At 40.5% G+C, this 21,758-nt stretch overlaps 1 protein-coding gene across 4 annotated transcripts in view; it reads left to right on the plus strand.

Moving 5' to 3' along the window:
* Positions 1-21,758, plus strand: part of LOC124869479 (contactin-associated protein-like 4) — a 255,881-nt gene that overhangs the window by 164,541 nt on the left and 69,582 nt on the right. For all 4 annotated transcript variants that reach the window (XM_047367336.1, XM_047367335.1, XM_047367337.1 and 1 more), the window contains 6 exons: positions 7,813-7,988; positions 8,073-8,204; positions 10,736-11,003; positions 11,657-11,803; positions 12,989-13,160; positions 21,299-21,405. In XM_047367336.1, coding sequence (XP_047223292.1) covers positions 7,813-7,988; positions 8,073-8,204; positions 10,736-11,003; positions 11,657-11,803; positions 12,989-13,160; positions 21,299-21,405 — 1,002 coding nt within the window. The remainder of the gene's footprint in view (positions 1-7,812; positions 7,989-8,072; positions 8,205-10,735; positions 11,004-11,656; positions 11,804-12,988; positions 13,161-21,298; positions 21,406-21,758) is intronic.

Genomic DNA, 21,758 nt, shown 5'->3' on the forward strand with positions numbered 1-21,758 from the left:
TTTCGTCTAGGCCGTGGAACACTGGACCAGCTCTATACCCTCTACAGGGTACTCGAGGGTTCATGGGAGTTTGCCCAACCAGTTCACATATGTTTTGTGGACCTGGAGAAGGCATTCGACTGTGTCCCTCATGATGCCCTGTGCGGGGTGCTCCAGGAGTATGGAATCGGGGGCCCTTTATTAAGGGCCATCTGGTCCCTGTACAAGCGGACTAGGAGTTTGGTCCGCATTGCCGGCACTAAGTCGGACCTGTTCCCGGTGCATGTTGGACTCCGGCAGGGCGGCCCTTAGTCACCGGTCCTGTTCATAACTTTTATGGACAGGATTTCTAGACACAGCTAAGGGCCGGAGGGGGTCTGGTTTGGGGACCAGTGGACTTCGTCTCTTCTTTTTGCAGATGATGTGGTCCTGCTGGCCCCCTCTAGCCAAGACCTACAGCATGCGCTGTGGCGGTTCGCAGCCGAGTGTGAAGCGGCTGGGATGAAGATCAGCTCCTCCAATTCAGAGGCCATGGTTCTCGACCAGAAAAGTGTGGCTTGTCCTCTTCAGGTTGGAGGGGAGTTCCTGCCTCAAGTGGAGGACTTCAAGTATCTCGGGGTCTTGTTCACGAGTGAGGGAAGAATGGAGCGGGAGATTGACAGACGGGTCGGTGCGTGCGGCTGCCGCAGTAATGGGGGAGCTGTGCCGGTCCGCTGTGGTGAAGAGAGAGCTGAGCCGAAAAGCGAAGCTCTCGATTAACCGGTCGGTCTACATTCCTACCCTCACCTATGGCCATGAACTTTGGGTCATGACCGAAAGAACGAGATCCCGGATACAAGCGGCTGAAATGAGCTTCCTCCGTAGGGTGGCCGGGCACCCCCTTAGAGATAGGGTGAGGAGCTCGGCCATCCGGGAGGGGCTCGGAGTAGAGCCACTGCTCCTCCACATCGAGAGGAGCCAGTTGAGGTGGCTCGGGCATCTGTACCGGATACCTCCTGGACGCCTTCCTCGGGAGGTGTTCTAGGCCCAGGGGACGACCCAGGACACACTGAAGGGACTATGTGGGTTTGAAAAGGTTGGAAAAGGTCTATAGTTTCTATAGTTTTTTTTGTATTACTAGAATTTTTCTTTGTTGTTAAAATTCAGTATATATATGCTAAAACAAACTGAAACTGTCATAAATTTCCTCGTTTTTTCACTTCTGATTTTAACCAGCTTGTTAAAATTCAGGGAAGGATCCTAGATCTGATCTCGCGTTTAACTGTTTATACTTGTAAAAACTGGAATGTGCAAAACTTAAAATGACTAAAATATCTAAGAGGTCTAAGACTAAGAGGTCTTTATCAGTGGTTTCTGAGGCTTTCTGAAGGTCGTGTACCTGACTATAGCTGCATATCTGGCAGTTTCTTGTTTTCAGTTTTAATTTTGAAAATCATACATCAATACATTTTCTGAAATTATTTTTAGATTGTCTCCTTTAATTTTTTTTCATCCTGTCTTGATATTATTACCTCTACACAAATAATTATATCCCCTGGTCATCTCTGGTGTTTATCCGTCCTTTGTTGTTGCAAATCCTCCCCTTAAAGCTTTTTCTTCTTTCACCTCACTGTCCATCAGCTCAGTGCTACACATTATCTACTTTATTTATTACCCCTGTTGTACTTTCTCTCATAATATAGGCTATCTGCTCTGTCTGCAGATCTTGAGTTCATGAATGTTGTGCTCTGCAGTGCCAGCACATCCAGGCCTTACCTCCTTTCTCCTCCCACAGTTCGCTTTAGATCCTTTAGTTCTCTTTATGAGGCAACACTGAGCAACAGCCCAGAAACAGCAACATAATTCCTGAATAGCTGAGGTACTAAGAACACCAATTAGAAACTTCAGAACAGATTAATTTCGAGCAGAGGCAAACATCTTGCAGTGCTTTTCTGTCATCTGAAGTTACCTGCCTTGTAGGCTGAATTCCTGCGACGTTTCTTTTGGTTCCTGTGTTAGTTTTAGGTTTTAATTTTGCACTAGACATTTGTCGTTATTCAGCCTCGTCATGCCAGATCTGATCCTTCAAAAAGTGAATAATTTCTATCGGGGAGAAGAACCTGCTGCAAACCTCCCATTATGTGGTCTGATTTGAATCATTGCAGAGTGTCTGCGTCGGAGGTTGTGCTTCGCGAGAGTCAGCTGCTGAAATGACTAACGCCGAACAGTTTGCCCAATGAGGACGATCAGATTTAGAGGCATTTTATTAGAACAGAAGGAAGAGATACGATGAGGCGATATTCCCCTGAGGACACGTGCAGAATGATAAAATGAGCTGCATCGACTGTAATGATGAGACAGCACAGTCAGTCCTAATGTCCTTCATATGAGTGATAGCTATACAGCATTCAAACAGTTCAGTCAAAGCACTTTTTAAATTTTTTATCTGAAATTAGTTTTTAGATTTATTTAAATGTATTCAAATTTTAGAAATAAACACTTTGCTCAGATGCAGTAGGGTAATCAAACTCACTTTATTTGCTTCTCTGTTACATATAACTCTCATATCTGCTAATCAAACACGCCTCTCTCCATGTATTCATCCTTAAACTAAGATATAATTGATCTTGAATGTTCTGTTTTCTGCTGGACTCGCATAGCGGCAGACTAATGCTTCATTTATAAAGGAGCTTCAGTAATCAGGGAGTTTCAATAAGTAGCACGCCCTGTCTTTATTAAAATAATTTCTAAGCAGTATTTTCATCTTTAGTTGGCATCCAAAAGGCTCCATTACATGTGAACTTATTGTTAATAAAGTAATTGAAAAGCCAAACTAAGTTATATTTACACTGTAGTTTAATGTTAGCAAACACCTGTGACAGGATATCCACATTTCAGTTTTTATTTCCATTTTCTTATCGCTACTTCTATTACAAATCAGATAAAACATTTTTTATAGCAGGAGAAAAAGTACAGGAACTTAAAAGGTTAAAAGAAACATCTTGGGGTGACCAAATCTCTCTGACTACCATAAGATGCTAAATACGTTCCAACTGGTTGGCACTACATTTAAACCTAAAACTATATATGCACCTGCCAGATTTACATTTTAAACAAATAATTGTGGTCTTAAATATAGAAAGATTAGACAAAGTAGAACCCTATTAAGTCCATTGTGTGTGATGCTGGGACTTTAAATGGAACTGTGTAGTTTGGTCAGATGAGATTGCGTTATTCAGCATCACACAGGGAAGTTTGGTTAACCGAGCGGCCTTCTGGCAGTGCTAAAGGTTAACTAATGTTAAAAAAAAATGTGTTTTGCTTCAACACAGATGAGATTACCTCACATTTTTATGTCAAATACCAAAATAATGTGGATGATGGTTTAAATCAATGTCCAAGTCGTGGATAGATGACATCACTTGTTCTGCCAGACGGAGATGTAGGACCAACTTAATGACCAAGTGGAAAAAACACAAGTTGCAGTTGTTGTTTTATATACTGATGTTATTCCTTTGCACCTTAGAATGAGGATGTTTTGGGTTGTTGGGTCAGATGTTCTACAGATTTTTAGTAGCAGTCTTAACTCTGGTGTTGTGACAGACCTTTTTAAACATGAACACGAATGTAGTGGCCTCTATCAGTAAACTGAAAATGGATTGTCATCAGGTCTTTTGGCAGGATTTAGTAGCATATGGCTGGATTGACACAGAAATGGTTCACCAGACATCTTTTTCCATGGCTATGTTGGTTTTAAAACCAGACCTAAAACTGTGATGTGAGCCGAAGAGAAGAGAGCGTAAGACTAGACCCAGGAAAATATTTTCAAAGGAGCTAAAAACAGCTTTATTCAATTAATTTTTATTCATTCAGGCACAACTCTACATGTAAGTGTTATAATCCTGTTAATGCAGGGCTCTTTTGAGATTAGGAATTTTTCAAAATTATTAATAGATGCGTGGATAGTTTGGTGATTTTCTGCTTGACCGATCAAGCAGTTTATGTGGAACTGTGCTGTTAAAACAAGTTAAAACTGCTGGATTTTGAAGTCTGATGAAGTTTCCTTTGTTTCCGGGAAGCAACAACATAATGGTGCCTGAAACAGAGGGGAAAAAAGGAGACTGCTCTATTCAATATTATCATTTGGGAAATTTTCTCAGTTTCGAAAAATTCATATCTCATATCGATCTCTGTCTTTCCCTTTATTTATGTAGTAATCAAACCATTCATTTGATGAAATATCCACCCAGTGACATCCTCTTCTTTACAACCAGCAGCATATTAATTGTCCTATTAATCAATGCCAGTAAAGATAGCTAATTTGTTTTCTTTCTTCTCATATTGATTGCTTTTGTCTCTTTCTGCTTACCCATACTAAAATTAAATAAATCATCACAATAGATGTGTTGACAGCACAGACTCTGCTCTATCATGAGGTGAAAATCAAAACTTTCTCTGTCTGTGGAAAATCTATCCTCTCCTAGAATGAGCTCAAATATCAAAGGTACATTTGTCCATCATCCTTCAAACTTGCCAGCTCATCTCTCTCTCTCTTTCTTCTTCTCCATCTCCGAGGTTGGGATTGCCTCTCCCTGAAGAATATGCGATGCATTTTTAATGCGCCTTCTCACCAGTTTCTTCTCTCAGCAGAACCACAAAGTTTTCTCTCACATCCCAAGTGGAGATCCACTTATTAGGACAGGCTGGTGCTCATTCATCATTAATGATATCTCACCATGTTCCTTTTGCAGTTCTTTATATTCACATATTTGGCTTCGGTTGTCAGAACAAGTATGCAGATGCACTTATGAGTTTCTAATGAGATGACTGCGGGTGACCTTGCAGTGATCCTCCCTGTATGAAGCTGAGAAAAGCTGATCTTTTTTAATGGAGCGCCCTGGTGTGTTGTATCTGTCTGCAGCATCTTTTTGTTGCTCTGACTCCGGGTCAGATTGCCAGAAAGAAGCAGAATAACAGGTCAAATAATGAGGACAAAACAAACATACAGGTCAGGCAACAGAGCAGCCAGCTGTCAGATCAGAGCTAAAGGGAAAACCGGTTACATAACTCGGCACCGAGAAGCTAAACATCCAAACAACAAGTCAAACAACTTAGATTAAAACCTCAAAAATCACAATACAATATAAAGTTATCCTTTTTTTAGTTTAGTGTTTAAGAGTATAACATGAAGAAGTACCAGGGAAAAATAAAGCAAAACATAAAACATATTTGAATCAGCTTTATTGGCCGAGTGTGAACAAACAAGGAATTTGTCTTCAATTTCACGCGCTCACAGCATACAGACAGACATTGGATATAAATATGTCTACTTCAGGGGAAATTAAATAAAAGATAAAAATGACAATTTGTTCATATATGTGTATGTACACCCATTTTTAAAGACATTTTTGTCATGGTTCTATATGCGTATTTCTCACAATGTTATAATATTATGAGTGATAGGTACATATTTATTAATTTTAATACTCAGGCTCGTACTCGTCGTCTTCCGCTTTATCCGGGACCGGGTTGCGGGGGCAGCAGACTCAGCCCAGACACCTCCTCCAGCTCCTCCAAGGGCAACCCAAGGCGTTCCCAGACCAGCCGAGAGACATAGTCCCTCCTGGGCCGTACCCTGGGCCTCCTCCTGGTGGGACGCGCCTGGAACACCTCCCGAGGAAGGCGTCCACAAGGCATCCGGTAGAACCACCTCAACTGGCTTCTCTCGATTTTGAGGAGCAGCGGCTCTACTCCAAGCCCCTCCCGGATGGCCGAGCTCCTCACCCTATCTCTAAGGGAGTGCCTGGCCACCCTACGGAGGAAGCTCATTTCAGCCGCTTGTATCCGGGATCTCGTTCTTTCAGTCATGACCCAAAGTTCATGGCCATAGGTGAGGGTAGGAACGTAGACCGACCAGTAAATCAAGAGCTTCGCTTTTCGGCTCAGCTCTCTCTTCACCACAACAGACCGGGACAGTGTCGCCAGTACTGCGGCAGACACACCGATCCGTCTGTCGATCTCCCGCTCCATTCTTCCCTCACTCGTGAACAAGACCCCGAGATACTTAAACTCCTCCACTTGAGGCAGGAACTCCCCTCCAACCTGAAGAGGACAAGCCACCCTTTTCTGGTCGAGAACCATGGCCTCGGACTTGGAGGAGCTGATCTTCATCCCAGCCGCTTCACACTCTGCTGCGAACCACCCCAGTGCATGCTGTAATTATTAATATTAATATATTAATAATAATTGTTGGTGGTTTTCAAGGACAGGATCTCAAGGCACAGTCATGGAGAGAAATCCATCTGGTTTCAAGGCCTCTGGGTCTCATCTTTGTTTTTGGTGTTAATGTGGTTCTTCTAGTGTCTTCAGACCATGACCTTCACAGCTCACTGGAGAGGTTTGTAGCTGAATAGGAAGATGTATGGATGGATGGATGGATGGATGGATGGATGGATGGATGGGCAACTGGTAGCAACAAACAGCAGATAATATAGCAAGGATTGAGAAGAACAGAGGTGTAGATATAGAGGGTGATTACTGGAACAAGAAGCAATGAGACTGACAAACAGCTGAGGGGAACTGTGAAACTCAAGCAACCAGGATTAAATAATGGCTGAACAGAGAGACACTGAAACAGTCAGAAATGCATCTACAAAGACATGACATTAACCTTCAAAACAAATAAAAGAAATGAAGATTAAGGAAAAAAAACATCACTAATTAGGAATCTACTAAAAATTGAAACCAAAATACAAGACGTGAAAGTTTAGAATCAAAAACCTCCACTGAATACCCTAAAATATAAAACACAAAAAAGTCTTAATCAGTTTTAAAGGTGAAAGGTGTCCATGTAAAGGCCCAAACTGTTGTCTAAATGTTGTTTAAACGTGGGTGGGTTTAATCAAATGGACTAACTTCACCAGACTTTGTTTATGCTGAATCTGGACAGGACCAAAGCAGCTAAACAGTTCAAAACTTTATCGATTTATTTGCTGCTGAATAAAGATAAGGACTGAATGGCGTAGCAGAAGAACAGGGAGCTAACATACGAAGGCTAGCCTTCAACACAGCAGAATCTGGACCTTGGGACCATTGCTGCATCTCTTCCTCTTTCTTTATCTGCTCATTTCCTGTCTGATTACAGTTGATAAAGGCCACTAGTAACACGCAGTCTTAAAAAAGATGAGGGCTGGCAAACTTTAAATAGCCACAAAACATGGCTGTGGACATCTTTTTGTGGGAAAAAGTGCTGATATGTTGGCTAAAACATTGAGTCTCATCTCTATTAATTATCTCCCTTTCAAGGGCAGCATGGTGTTGCAGTGGTAAGTACTGCACCTTGCAGAAAGAAGGTCCCGCGTTCGAATCCCAGTGTGAGCACTTTTTTGCATGTTCTCTCTGTGCATGGTATGATAGTTTGTGTGTGTGTGTGTGTGTTTGTGTGTGTGCACACGGTTGTTTCTTCTGTATGTCTCTGTGTTGCCCTCTGATGGACTGGTGACCTGTCCGGGGTATATCCTGCCTCTTGACCAATGACCGTTGGAGAAAGGCACCATCCCCCCCTTACAAAGATAAGCGGGTATAGACGATGGATGAATGCATCTCCTTTCTATCCATTCTCATGCTGTCATCTACTGTCTTTCTTAAATTGTCCTTCCTTCTTCTAGTTTCATCTTTTCTCTGTACATTTCCATTCATCATGTCTCCGTCTCTCCTCTCTTTATTCCCTTACCTTTGACTGTTGGGCTCTCCCTTTTCTCCTTCATCATGTGCTGTCCGTCTTCTTTACTTCTCTTCCTCTCTTGAATCATCCCTCCTCCTACTCTTTTTGTTTTTTTGCTCCATTCTTCCCAGGCACCTCTTCATCCTCTGAGCCTCGGCAGCTGACTTCCCTCAGCAGCCTGCTGGATGATCAGCATTGGCACCACGTGGTACTGAGACAAAAAAACTCTCAACTCAACCTCACCGTGGACAAACATACAGAAACGGTTTGGACCCCTGAAGAGTTTAACCTCTGGGACGTCAAACTGGTGCGTTGGAACCAGGACGTGTCTTTGTAAACCTAATTTAAACATGTGGATTTACAAAGAAATACTAAAACCCAATGTGTTCAGCTGACTGTAGGAGCAGCCCAGAACGCAGCCAGACCCAGGAAAAACTTCCAAGGCTGCCTGGAAAACCTGATGTACAACAGTGTCAACCTAACAGAGCTAGCTAAAAGCAATGACCAACAAGTTCATATAAAGGTAAGTACAACTTTTTATTGCAAAAACCTTTTGATTTCCTTTATTTTAATCCTCTACACATTAGGGATTTCCTTAGGTTGACTGAGTTTTAAAGTGTTGCCGCTTGTAAAACAACAAAATGTTATACAAACCCAGTCCCCTCTTGGACCCCCAGCTCCTTTTTCTGCTTTTATTAAGATCTTCCATCTAGTACTGAAGGAAGCCAAGAGAGGCTGTCTCCTTCTTATAAATATTTTCCAGTCTTTATCCCTTGATAATGGACTAATCATATTTTGTTTGATTCTTCCGTATTTCTGTATTTAGGACCAGCTGATCCTTGTCTGTGCTACTGCAGAGCAATCTGTGACAGTTTTGTTCTATTTTCCCAAAACCCGGTGACCTTTGTGCATTACAGGTAGTAGGTATTGAAGCCATGAGCTGCAGAGGTTGTTGTTGATGTTTTTATGTGGTCTGTGCATCCTCCCTTTGCTGATATTGGTACAAATCTAAACTGATAACTTACTGCAGTGACTGTTATATATATATTTGTCTTTTGGAGTAATTGAGAAAAGCTGAAATAAATATTTATGACAAGAATGAAAGATTTAGTTTTTTTCTAGCCAATCTAGTTAGTTAACTTGGTACTTGAATACAACATCATGGCACGTTCATTTGTCTACAAACCTGCAAGATTGCAAAAAAATGATCAACCAGCCTGGAAGGCTGAAATACTGAAGGACTGAAGTGAAAAGAAGATCAGCATTATTGTTTAAATCATAATCACTTTATGAGTTCAGAATCAAAGCATTTCCCTCCTGGTTAGTGTTTTAAGCCTAAATAATGGTGCAGCTCTGCTATCTGCTGACATAAATGGGTACCTGCAGTCTAATTCAAATTGAAGCAGTCTTGGGTGTGGCTCACCTGGCAGAGCAGGTGTGTCAGCTACAGACGCCATTGGTCCTAATGAGTCCATTCGCAGCAGGTCTTCCCTCTTCTCTCTTTGCTCCTTTTCCCGTTGGGAAAATTTCACTGCTTAAGAACATTTAGGTTGAGGTTTTGCCTGCAGCGGTAATACAGGTGATATAACACCAGTTTAATCTTTGATTGGATCTGTGGATGGGTATAAGAGGATTCATCATTTAATGGTTGAAAACTTGTAGCTGTATATGTGTAGTTACAGTAAAATAAATGAAAAACAGTCCAACAGACCAGATTTCTCCACTTTAAATGTTAGGTTGAGGTGCAGTTTAACTTAAGAAAATTATTTAAATTGGTCATTTTGTTTTCATTGATTAATGTTTAAAAATAGGACTGGGAACTCTAGAATAATATAGGACATCTGAGAACCCTTAGGAACCCGTTCTGGTTCAACAGTCACAAAATGAAAAACTTACTGAATTACATGAATTAAAATTAGTACAGTTTGCTGCAAAAGGTTGTTTGAATCAAAGTACTGACCCTGATCACATTAATTCAGATCCATTTTTTAAAGGCTCCTAAAGTTTCAGTTTTTTTTCTGTGTTGTGAGGATGACAGATCACATAAACCATCTGGAGAGACTGTTTTAATGTTCATCTCCTCAGCTCTTTGATCTCTGGGCTTTCATACCAATCAGTCGCAGAAGATGAACCATATGAAAATAAATAATACTGGCTGGAAATGACTCTTCATAGAGTCACAGAAACAGATGAAACCAGGTGCTCTGTGTTGTTTTCTACTAAGAACCCTCAACAAACCCGATATCAATGGATTTCCAGAGGTTTTTAGACATATTGCCATGCTCAGAGCCCCACCAGGAAAAACTACAGCTGATTCAAACTTTCTTTCTGTTAAAGGTAGAGAAAAGGTGGTACAGCAGCGACAGTGAATGTGAGCTTTATGGAGCACTTTTACTAAATGTTAGGTGTTAAAACAAAAGTACCAAGAAGCATGATTCCCAACAGATGCTATAGCTCTTACAGTGATGGCGTGCTCACTCAGTTACTTCCTGTTTTGAAACATGTCTCTTTTAAAGGCAGGAGTAATGCTGAACCTCCATAGGTGTTTGCAAGTGTTGGGAGTTCTTTTGGTTTTGTGTGAGGTAAATAGTTCTGTGGACTTTTATAGACCAATTTTTACTTTATATTTTGCCGTGATGATGCATTCTGCAGCACACACTTTCATATATCACTTTAACAGTTCTACAAAAGGCTTCTAGATGTCATCTCTGTTTCCATAGCATTATAAAGATAGCCGGGTGATATTCCCAGTAGAGCCGGTGCAGTAATACATTACCACTGCAGCTTTAGCAGTAGATGCTGTGTCATTACCCCTCAGAACAATGGACTGCAATGAAATGACTGTAGAGTAATGTCCACACACACCGCCCCTCTACAGCTCTCAGCTGTGGCAGTTCCAGTTGGTGCTTCTGTTCTCAAGGAGACTTGCTGATGAGTCCGCTGCACCACGGAGCCACGTGGACACGCCCCCTGCAGCTGATTAATATTCATGTTTGCTGCTGTTTTATCTCTTCAGTAATCAGTTTTTCTGCCATGCCTCTTCTCTGCTCTCAGGGCAATGTGACCTTTTCTTGTGCTGAGCCAGTTTCTGTTGCCGTGACGTTCCCCGGCCCCCACAGCTTCCTCCAGTTGCCGTGGACAGCACCATCCTCTTCAGGGGGCATGTCCATTGGGTTTCAGTTCAGGACTTGGAATAAGGCCGGGCTTCTCCTCACCTTTGACCTCCCTCGGCAAGGGGGCGAGGTCTGGTTGTACCTGAATGATGCCAGACTCTACCTGCAGATCCAGAAAGGAGGCAGGGTGCTGCTGGAGCTCAGTGCAGGTCAGTTTGTTGCAAATGTATTCATACACCTTGAACCGTTTCACATTTTGTCACTTTGCATCCACAAACTTCCATGTATTTGCAAATCTAGAGGCTGAAAGTTTTTGCTTCTGTTTTGTTTCTTTGCAAAACAGCTCAATCTCAGTTAGACTGGATGGAGAACATGAATTTTTAAGCCGTCCCACAGATATTTAATTAAATGTAGGTCTTGACTTTGACTGGGCCATTCTAACAGATGAACATGCTGTGGTCTAAGACTGTCCAGCTCTGGCTGTATGTTTAGGCCCATTGTTCAGCTGGAGGGTGCGTCTCCGCTCCAGTCTCAAGTATTTTCCAGCCTCTAACAGGTTTTCATCTTTCTCTCTTTGAGGAGAACTTGAAGATATGCTGAGGAGCTAATTCAGTCATTAACTCATCCATGTTGGAGCAGGGGAACATCTTAAACATTCAGGACAGCAGCTCTTGATGACTGGAGTTGATAAACCATGGATAAATTTCCTTCCACCGCACCATTATTCTTCTCTTTCTATTGGTCTGTCACATAAAATCTCAATAAAATACATTGCAATTTGTTGTTATAACGTGACAAAATGTGGGAAAACTCAAGAGATATACCAATACCAAAATTTATTCCACTTGTGTATTATTCCTAGGATCTGCATTAAATGATGGTCAGTGGCATGTGGTGGATCTTACCTCGAGGCGTGGCCATCTGACTGTTTCTGTGGATAAACAGGGTGGTGTCGCTCACGCATCGCCCTCTTTTCCTGTCGCGGTATCAAACCATATCTTCTTTGGAGGTAAAAGTGAAACACTGCTGGCACCTACCAAACCTGGGCTCATATGTTGTATGTTCCTTACAATGGTAAAGAATAGAATAGAATAGAAATATCCTTTATTGTTCCACTGTGGGGAAATTCAGGTGTACTAGCAGCAGAGTGAAAGTCATGTAGATTTACACAAAAGGTAAAAAATAGAAAAACTGTAGAGTGATAACAAATTTACAAACAAGAGAAATACTTTAAACTTATTTAAAATAACATTTCAGATTCAAAGAAATGCGCAACTGAGTAGCATAATAAAAAAAAAATGTACAAACTGTTATTTGTTGCTAAAATTATTTCTTGACATTATGTCTGTTTAAATGAAACTTCTACAGAGAGTGTGCTTTTGTTTTTAAGTGAGCAAACTTAGGAAATCAGAACGATCAAAGATTTACATCTCTGCAAGTCAGGGAGCAACTTCCTGCTTCCGCCTCATTCCTCATGCTGCCTACCTGGAGTAGGCCACAATCCACTGGATCTTAAGTCCAACGCTTTAACCACTCGGCCATCCTCTTGGCCGGAGGTGAAGGTTCTGTTGTCTCTCAGGTTCTTGTAGATGGATTAAACTTACTCGGATCTAGAACAGATCAGTTGCCATCCGATGGATCCCAAACACTTCCAGGTACCACTGTGTCACTGTAACATATGAATATTTGCTGTGTTTCTACTGGTAGCCACGGTATAGTTATTGAGATCAAAGGTTTGTCTCATTTATATCTTCCTTTATGTGAATTTTTAGCTGATTTTCCTTATCTTTTTTTTTCCTGTCTTTTACTCCCTCTTTTCTCCCTTTGTTTCAATTTTCACCACCTAAACTATCGTCTGTTGTTTTCGCCCGCTCAGCAGAATTGTAGTCCAGACATATTCTTATATCTGCCTTTAGGCTCTTCATCATCCTGCACATGTAGATTCAAAAAACGTATCTCCTTTTCCATATTTAATGGACTGCAAAAGGAAAAAAATAGACTCTCTGATTCAAGATGTCAAATTCATCTGAGAAAGCAACAGCATAAATCAGAGGGTTTCTCTGCATCTTAGAGCAGGTTTATCAGTTCAATTTCATGCTTTGAACACTGTTCTACTTGGTCTTTATTCCCACTAGGGTTTATTGATGCAATCCTTGCTGCCGTGTTTGACTCTCCTCTCTGCTGCTCTTTGAAGGTTGTCCTGCTGAGGATCACAATCAGGACTGTAGAAACCCTCACAACACATTCCAGGGCTGCATGCGTCTCCTCGCTTTGGACAACCAGCCAGTTGACCTGATCATGGTGCAGCAGCGACTTCTAGGAAATTACAGCCAACTCCAGATCGACATGTGCGACATCATCGACAGGTCAGAGCCACCAAAATGTGTTCCTGTTGGTCTACAGCTAGAACATAATTTCCCAGCTGCTGCAGATGGTTTCAGTAAACACAGATGGGTTCTTGTGTGTTTGCAGCAATGCTTTTTCAAGGAAATATGGTTATGGGATACTGGGGGTATTCAGGGTGCAGTATAACATTTGGCACAGACGTAATGTATTGTTTCTGCAGGAAAATTATTTACTGCCACACAGGAATGCAGAAGGTTTAGCAGAAAACCTTAAAGATATGTTTGCTCCTGGTTGTAGTGATACACAAAAGCAATTATCAGTACTTTATTTGCCTTCATTTTGATTGTACCAGTGCAGCAAATTTACGATTTATATTTTAATGTAATATCAAACTGTGCACCATCATAAGTTAATAAGAAGTAATATAAGCGTGGCTCCAAACTGTTACCTTGAAATTGTTTCAGGGGAGTAATTAAGCTTAGAGCGAGCTACGTACCTTATTGCTGTTACAAAATGCTGACATTAGGCTTCCGTTTAGTCCACCTTTCTTTCCTTGTCAACACTGTAGCAGAATGAGAAACCTTAATGTTCCCAAATAGCAGACCTCCTCCCTGTTCTGTTTTCTTCTATTATCACTTTCTAAAGTTGCGAGATGAAACATAGCGTTGCCCACTGGGTTCCTCCTGGGTTCAGGTTTCAAAGAGCATTGTGTACATGTGTGCCGAACGAAAAGGGCTGTACTGAAAATTCTTGACATACCAAATTGTTTACCTTTACAACTCTGTCTGTTTCTCTATATAGATTATTAATGCAGTTTCAAAATGCATATTTTGCATGTTTTAAAGACAGGAACCTTCTCCAGGAACTAAGGTAGTTTTCTGGTGCCATTGTTTACCTCTCTCTGTTTGCACTGCATCTACTCCCAGTGGAAAAGGACTGTGAAGTAGTTGTTCAAAGAAAACTACCAGGAGGGGGGTTTGAACGTTGGGCGTATGGTGCCTGCAGAGGTTCTTTGTCATACAATTCACACAAAGACACAGAAATAGAAAACAGGGGAACCTTAGTCTCCAGCAACTCTGGAGCACTTCCAACAAAGCAGCAATATATTGTCTACTTTGATACCTTTCTTTGGAGCCAACATGGACTCTTACAGTTACCACTGGAATGCCCTGTGATATTCCTTTGGAAACAAGAGGTTTTTTTTGGGGGGGGGGGGGGGGGGGGTTAAACAATTAAAACTCTAAATTGGTCTATTCAAACTTAAATGCATGGCTTTCTTGAAGTACAACTTTCAACACATTGTGGGGAATAGTTGGTAAAGGCTTACCAAGAGTGGAGTTCAAAACCACTTCAGCAGATGCTCATTGGGTCTCAACCCCAACACCTTCACCCCTCAGCCATCCTGGTCCTCTCATTGGTTCAGTTCAACAGACAGTGTTTAGATTACAGGATGGAAAATTATTGCTCACTGGAGATCTGAGCCATGAATAAGGAGCCATTTTAATCTATACTTTCTCATATCTGTCACATGGGGAATTCAGACCACTTTTATCATCTCGTCTGTTGCTTTTACATTTTTTTGTGTTTTTTGTGGGGGGCTTTTTATTGTTTGTCTGCTTTCATCAAGGCTTTTGTAGGTATGTCCTTATCTTAAACGTGTCAGATAACTACCTAAGGATCTTTTTTGGTCTGGATTCTCTGAATTGCTTTGACTTTGAATCTGTTTTTCCGAAGCCTTAAGGCCAAAAAGTTAAGGAACAAAAATACAAAAATGTCCCCACCATAATGTTCAGCTCCCACACACAGATCTGACTGCTCACTGAAACAGAAAAAGAGAAATAAAATCACAGCTCTCCACACTCCCACACTGATTAAATTCAGGGTCCATGAGATATGAAGTTATGAGGAAAATTGAGTTGCGGACCCACCTTCCATACGCTTGTCTGACCTCAGATCAAACTATTACATCTGTGTTTGTGTGTCTGTGTCCACACTAAAGGGCAAAGTAACCCCATGCAATAAGCAGAACGCCGGAGCAGCCACGCGTTTAATTGACCAGAGCGATCAGTCTGATGACATGATCTGTACTGAATCAGCAGATCTGTTTTTATTACAAAAGTTCTGAGGGTAGTGCTTCGTTTCATGGGTTTTTTTTTGTTGTTGAAGACTTTAGGAACCTGTAAACTCTTGATTTTTGATATAATTTAAGGAGTTTGGTCTGGTGGACAAACTCATTGCCAGTTTTTACCACTGAGTATTGGTAAACCTGAAGCACTAAGGGTTTTAAAGGGAATTTCCACCTGAAATTACATAACTGAAAAAAACAAGTATAGCTCCACAGTTATATAGTATAAATACAAAGGTAAGCGAAAAATTTATATTTAACACCGTAACCATTATTGTGACTGTTACTGTGTCTGATTTAAGAAAGATTTAAGGTTAGCATGCTGTATTCAAATATTTGAAATTTTTGAGCCTCTCCAAAACATTTTACTGAAGAACATTGCAAAATACCATGAAAATCCTTTTGAAAACATATGAGAATCCTCAGGTTGTATTTATCAACTTCTTGACTGTAACCGCAGCAAAGTTGGGCTGAATCAGTTGAAGCTTATTTGTTCCACAAAGGTTTCAGTGGGCAATGTGCCAGGCAGAGCTGGCATTTTGGCACAATTTAGCCAAATGTGCCACAACTATGTCAAATGGGTTTTTTTACCCCATGAAAGGGAAGCTGGTTAAATAAAAGTGCTGATTTCCTTTGTAGGACTCCTTCTGCACATGACCTAGCCTTTGGTCATGACATTTTCCCTGCGTATCATCAAAATGTACCATTGTGCACAGGATAAAATCAATATAATGAAAAGAAATTAAACTATTTTAGTGTTTCTATTGAAAAAAATAATAATCCATGACAAACTCTGTAAATTGATGTGCAAAAAAAGCATATTCAATAAAAAGCTAATAAAAGAAGAGGCCAAAAAAGAATAATGAAAGTTTGTGATTATATATTTATTCTCTGTCTTTCTTCTGGAAGTCTGCTGTCTTCCTACACGGTTGACTCTCTTGGCTTCTGGTGGTTATCTTTTCATATTAATTTGAGGTGAGCGGAGGCTTTTGTGAGTTTGTACTTACTGTCATATTTTATATGTACAATGTTGTAGTAGTCTTACATGACTGAATAATCTCAGTTAAAAACCAAATAAAAGTTAAAAATTTGTAAAAGAACACAGTTCTACTGAAAGGAGAAAGTGCATAGAAAACTGCTGACTGACTGCAGTTTTCTACACCAATTTGTGCCTCTTTTTTATCTTCTTTATACACCTCCAAACAGAAAACTACAGCCTTCATCTTTAAGTGAAACATTTTTCCTGCTGTCATTGTTAAATTTTCAGTGCGTGTGGAGTGTTGTATGATGGACTCACAGTTTGCCGTCAGAAGAAATCTAAAGGTAGTTTCTTCAACTACAAAGCAGCAGAGCACCTCTGTTAGCTGTGATTTTCTGTCTCTGATGTTGGAAGCTTGTCGGACCTCATGATCCAACATTTGAACGTGAGCTGTTTTGTTTGAGTCTATTTGTTTGATTTGTATTCCCTGTCTTTTACTCTCAGAAGCTTTCTGCCAGCATTTTCTGCTTGTTTGCAGATGGTTTCTCTGATGTCTGAAATATTTCACTCGAATGAGAGTCACATTTGCACACATGAAAATAAAAATCTGATAAAGAACGTAAAATGATGAGGAAATCAGGTACTTAAACACCCCATTTCATTTCATGGCTCTTGTTTTAAAGCTTCTAATCATCTTATAGATGTAACAAAATTTAATTTTTTGGTATTTTATCTTTTGTTAATGTCAGGCAGACTTTCGTATTTATATTTTTAGATACAAATAATGCTTTTGCAGAAAACGTTTGGTTTCTGGACCGATGTGATGGTTATAAAAGCTTGATATTTATCTACGAAAAGCTCACAAAGATTCAATGCAGTCTCCTGGGAACTAAGACAGCTGACAGAGAAAAAGATACAAAACTCTGTTCTAAGTGACAAATACGTTCTCAAAGAAGAACAAATGATTTTTTTTTTTAAGTCAACAACCACTTCAAACCTAAAAAATCCTGACAAAGTTTAGTGCGATGTATTTGGAGTATTTTTACAAGGCATTTTTATGGATGTACAGTTCCTTGGAGAAGTTTTCATACTCGCCTTTTAATGGTTATGTGAGTCATTGTACAACCAACACCTTCAACAACACTGAAACTTTATGTGTATAGCTTTATTCAGATTTTAACTCATTGTGCATTTTCTCTAATCCACACAGTGTCACAGTTTTACAAACAGTCTGACAGATTCATTCACACCCCAATTAAAATTTGTTTAAAATGTTTTAGCAATTTGCACCTCTGACAGTTTTAGCCATTGACAAACGTTTAGCCTAATTCTGATTGGTTGCAGGGCCACTATTTATGGCAGAAATGGTAGAGTTAATTCAAATAGTTTTTTTTACCTTGAATCCACGTTGTCCAGTTCACCAGTACCACTGGCAGCGAAACAGCACAAGAGCATAATGCTACCGCCTCCATACGCAACAGTGGTCTTAGGTTTTAAAGGCTTCCCTTGTTCATTCTTCTTGTCGTTGGAGCCAAACTCAATCTTTGTATTTTCTCAACATTAAACCCATTCTCCACACGGTTTTTTGGTTTGCTAATACAGTCTCTATTTTGTGGTCGATACCCTCTCAGTCCATGGTAATGAGCCTTGTTGGTTCCTGGGTAGTTTTTAAACAACCTAAGCAACTTACGTTCATCTGAGGGTGACAGTTTTGGACAGATGGGGTCAACTTTGAAGTTGGACAATAATCGCAAACACATCAAAACAGGATTTGGAATGAATACAGCATGCTAACCTTAAGCTCCCAAATGACCTTCCCAAAGCTCTGACCTCACCCCTTTAGATAAATTGTCAACTATTCATAAAAACGTGTCCTGCGCCAAAAAACTAACCTATTTAAATTAACTCTACCTGTTCTGCTAAGAAGAGTGGTCAAGTGTCCTGGAAGAAATTCACCAGGCGTTTTTTTTATGGAAACAAAAATAGTATAGACAAGTTACGACTTGCTAAAAGACCTTTAATCAGCATTAGTGGGAGTTTATCTACAATTACCTAATATAATGTTTATAATCTGGAATATATAACCTAATGTAGCGTATCTTGATGACCTCTTGGCCAGGTCACACTTGTAAATGAGATCTTGATCTCAGTGATCTCAGTAAAAAAAAAAGAAAATAGACCTAACGGGCATGAAACCTAGTTGTTGTTATGGATTCAGAAATTGTTGTATTGTAGTAATGTTTTTACTGGCCTCTGTAAAAAGAAAATTCAATCAGGCAGTTGCAGGCAATATTACCACAAGAGTCCTGACCAACACCATGGAATTGGTGTGACTCCATATTATACCAGTCCTTAGGTCGCTGGACTCACTGGCTCACAATTTGTAAAACAAATAACTTTTACAATGTTGATATTGGTCTACAAGTCACTGAATGATCCTGGGCCTAAAGTTATCTCAGAGTAGCTGGTCAGATATGAACCATCTAGACCCAATCAGGCCATCAGAGACCTTTCCAGTCAGTGTTCCCAATTTCTATGCTTGCCAGGTCTGGGATCAACTCCCTGAAAACCTGAGATGCAAATCAGGACAGAAAATATTACTATTTAATGTAGCTTTCCCATTAAGGCCAAATATTGTTTTGTCAAATCATTTTTTTTGGGGGGTCAATTTGTTAGCTGTGTATTTTTTATTTATATTCTAACATTTTTATTTTTAAAGTACTTCTTTACCTTTGTTTCTTTATTTCCCTGTAAAGCCTTATGAATTACTTTGTGTATGAATCGTGCTGAAGAAATAAACTTGTCTTGCATGTGTGTATTCATAATAAATTCAAACTTGGGCACCCAGTTTTTAAATTCAGTGACATTGTTGTATAAATAATTATGACATTCAAGCTTATCATCAGTTTATGCAAACTTCTTTCCAGAACCACAAGAGTCTGTTGTCCCAAAAACAGCTCCGAGGTGCTGAGAAATCCAGCTTCGCTCCTCGGTTGTCAACACATTAGCAGCAAGTTTCTGTTCTCCCTGAATTTAACTGTTTTTTGCGGCACGTCTCACAGATACTCAGTCAGGTTGACATCTGGAGAATTTAACCACTGAACACTTTGTCATATTTCTCAAAATGTTTCCTGAACCATAACAACAATAACTCTGGCAGAAGGAGGCTACAGTGGGGGGGATGACTTGAGCATGCTGTGATGTCAGTAGAGAACTGCTGTTTATACAGGTTACGAAGGTTGTTACGATTTGTTCACTTATACTGAGTTCATTTTAATGTGATGGTATTTATTTCAAATGTTTTGTGAAAAACAAGTGAAATTTATCTGTATCTCTGTAAAAGCTTTTAAACCCAGCCTTTACATACACATAAAGACACGCAAACAGCTTACAGTTTTTTTGATTGAGATGCCCTCTAGAGGTTGGTGTATTTAATATATTTAGAGGTTAGATCCTGTTGTCCTACTTCGCACTGGGGGTCAGTATGGAGAAAATGTTACAACTACACAACATTGATTGCATGAGAAGAAGACCTACAGGAAGTGCACTAAGTGAATCTCCTAGTTGATCCCCCAGGTATCGGTGCTACTGATACGATACTGATACTTTAACCTGAGGTGTTTCCAGGGGCGTGGCACCAGCTGGATTCTGAAAAATCGGAACTTTTCTGTCAATTCACGTCACGTCTATAGCCCTCTTTTCTGCACAAAAGTTGTCATAAATGTATGAAGCTCGCAGCAGTTCCTCAGGGTACATCTATGTTCATGTAGGAAATTATATTTTATTCATAAGTATTTAATTTTCAGATGCATATGTCAGCAAGCCTGATTTCTAGGTCACCCTATCAGCTGTAATCTAAACTACATAATTATTAAATACTTATTGCATCATGCTATATTCTGTTGTCACATCAGTTCTTGCCAGGTGTATTTTGGCGGTCCTCGTCCATATTTTAGTAGGTACAAAAAGTTTTATTATATTTTGAAGGCTGACAACCCTCTGTCCCAACCCCAGTCCCCAACAACCACCCATCCCCATCCAGAGAGGGGGCCATGTACAAAAGAGGGGTCTACCTGGACCGAATGAGCCCGCCAACCAGAGCTGCCACAGGATGAAACAATCCCAACCCCCCTACAAATTCAGATCTCAGCCCCATGAGCCACCACCCCTCTTGAACCCCAACATGAATCTCCCCTCAGGGCCACCTCCAACCAGGACACAGATATCAAACACATGCCCCCGAACCCAAACGCCATGAATCCCCTTCCCACAGGGGCACCCCCCCACAGATGAGCTCCTTCCCCGAAAAGCTGACAAAGATACACCCACACAGCGCAAGCTCCACACACAGCCCTGCTCCAAGCAACCCCGCCGCATCCTGCCCCCACCAAACAGCAAACTGCGACGGCAAGGCGAGAGCCCCGCGCAACGCCACCCCAGCCCCTGCCAACAGGAGGAGACCCGCCCGCTGGAGACCGACGCCCCATCATAATTAAAGGATCTTATAAAAAGCCATAAGACCACAAGAACACTAAGGTCAAACAGCCAGTTGCAGTTGCTCTTAGATGTTCAGAGGTCTAATCAGAAAAGTAGAGGTGATTGTGTCTTCTCTGTTGCTGCCCCAAATCTACCGATCCATATGGGTTCTTTTAAAGACCCTTGGCTTTTGATCTAAATGTAGCTTAATATCTTAACTTCTATTTTTACATAATTTTTATTTCCTTTTAAACTAATTGATTATTCTATTCATGTCTTTTGCGTGTGTTTTTATCTTTCTTCTTTTTAACTGCTATCAGTGATTTTCTTCTTGCTTTGCAGCACTTTGGTGCAACTTGTTGGCACTACATAAATAACGTTGACATTGTCATATCTGTGAAGCACTTTAGTCAGTTGTTCTGTTTTTAAAGTGCTTATAAATAAATTTGGCTTGGCTTGGCAAGTCGATTAAAACCTCCATGCTGCTCTATGTAATATTTTAGAGATAATGAGGATATCTGTAAACGATTGCTGAAATGGTTGAGAAGATGAGCTCCTTCTCTGTTTGTGTCTTTCAGGTGTTCTCCCAGTCACTGTGAACACGGAGGCCTCTGCAGTCAGACCTGGACCGTCTTCCACTGTAACTGCTCCAACAGCGGCTACAGTGGAGCGACCTGCCACAGCTGTGAGTCGCATGACACCCGAACATCATCATGTTACCAGTAAGACACAAAAAAAGGATAAAAAGAGGATTTAGATTTTGAATTATCGTCCTTCAACCAAGACGTTTGTTTCTGATGGGTATTGGCATTTCTCTAAAAGTAATGTGACTATTTACAAGAGGTATAATTAAAAATATGTATTTTTTATTAAAACTGACATTAAAATATTGGTATCAGCAGACGTGTTTATGGGTAAAATATGTCTAAGAAAAAAATAGAATTAAACAAAATGGAACAAAGGAATGAAAAATTTTAGCTCAAAACGGAGAGAAACCCACGAAGTTCTACTGTAGATCGGGACTGCTTCAGTTGAATT

Source organism: Girardinichthys multiradiatus, chromosome 6, assembly GCF_021462225.1.
Source record: "Girardinichthys multiradiatus isolate DD_20200921_A chromosome 6, DD_fGirMul_XY1, whole genome shotgun sequence".
Taxonomy (NCBI): domain Eukaryota; kingdom Metazoa; phylum Chordata; class Actinopteri; order Cyprinodontiformes; family Goodeidae; genus Girardinichthys; species Girardinichthys multiradiatus.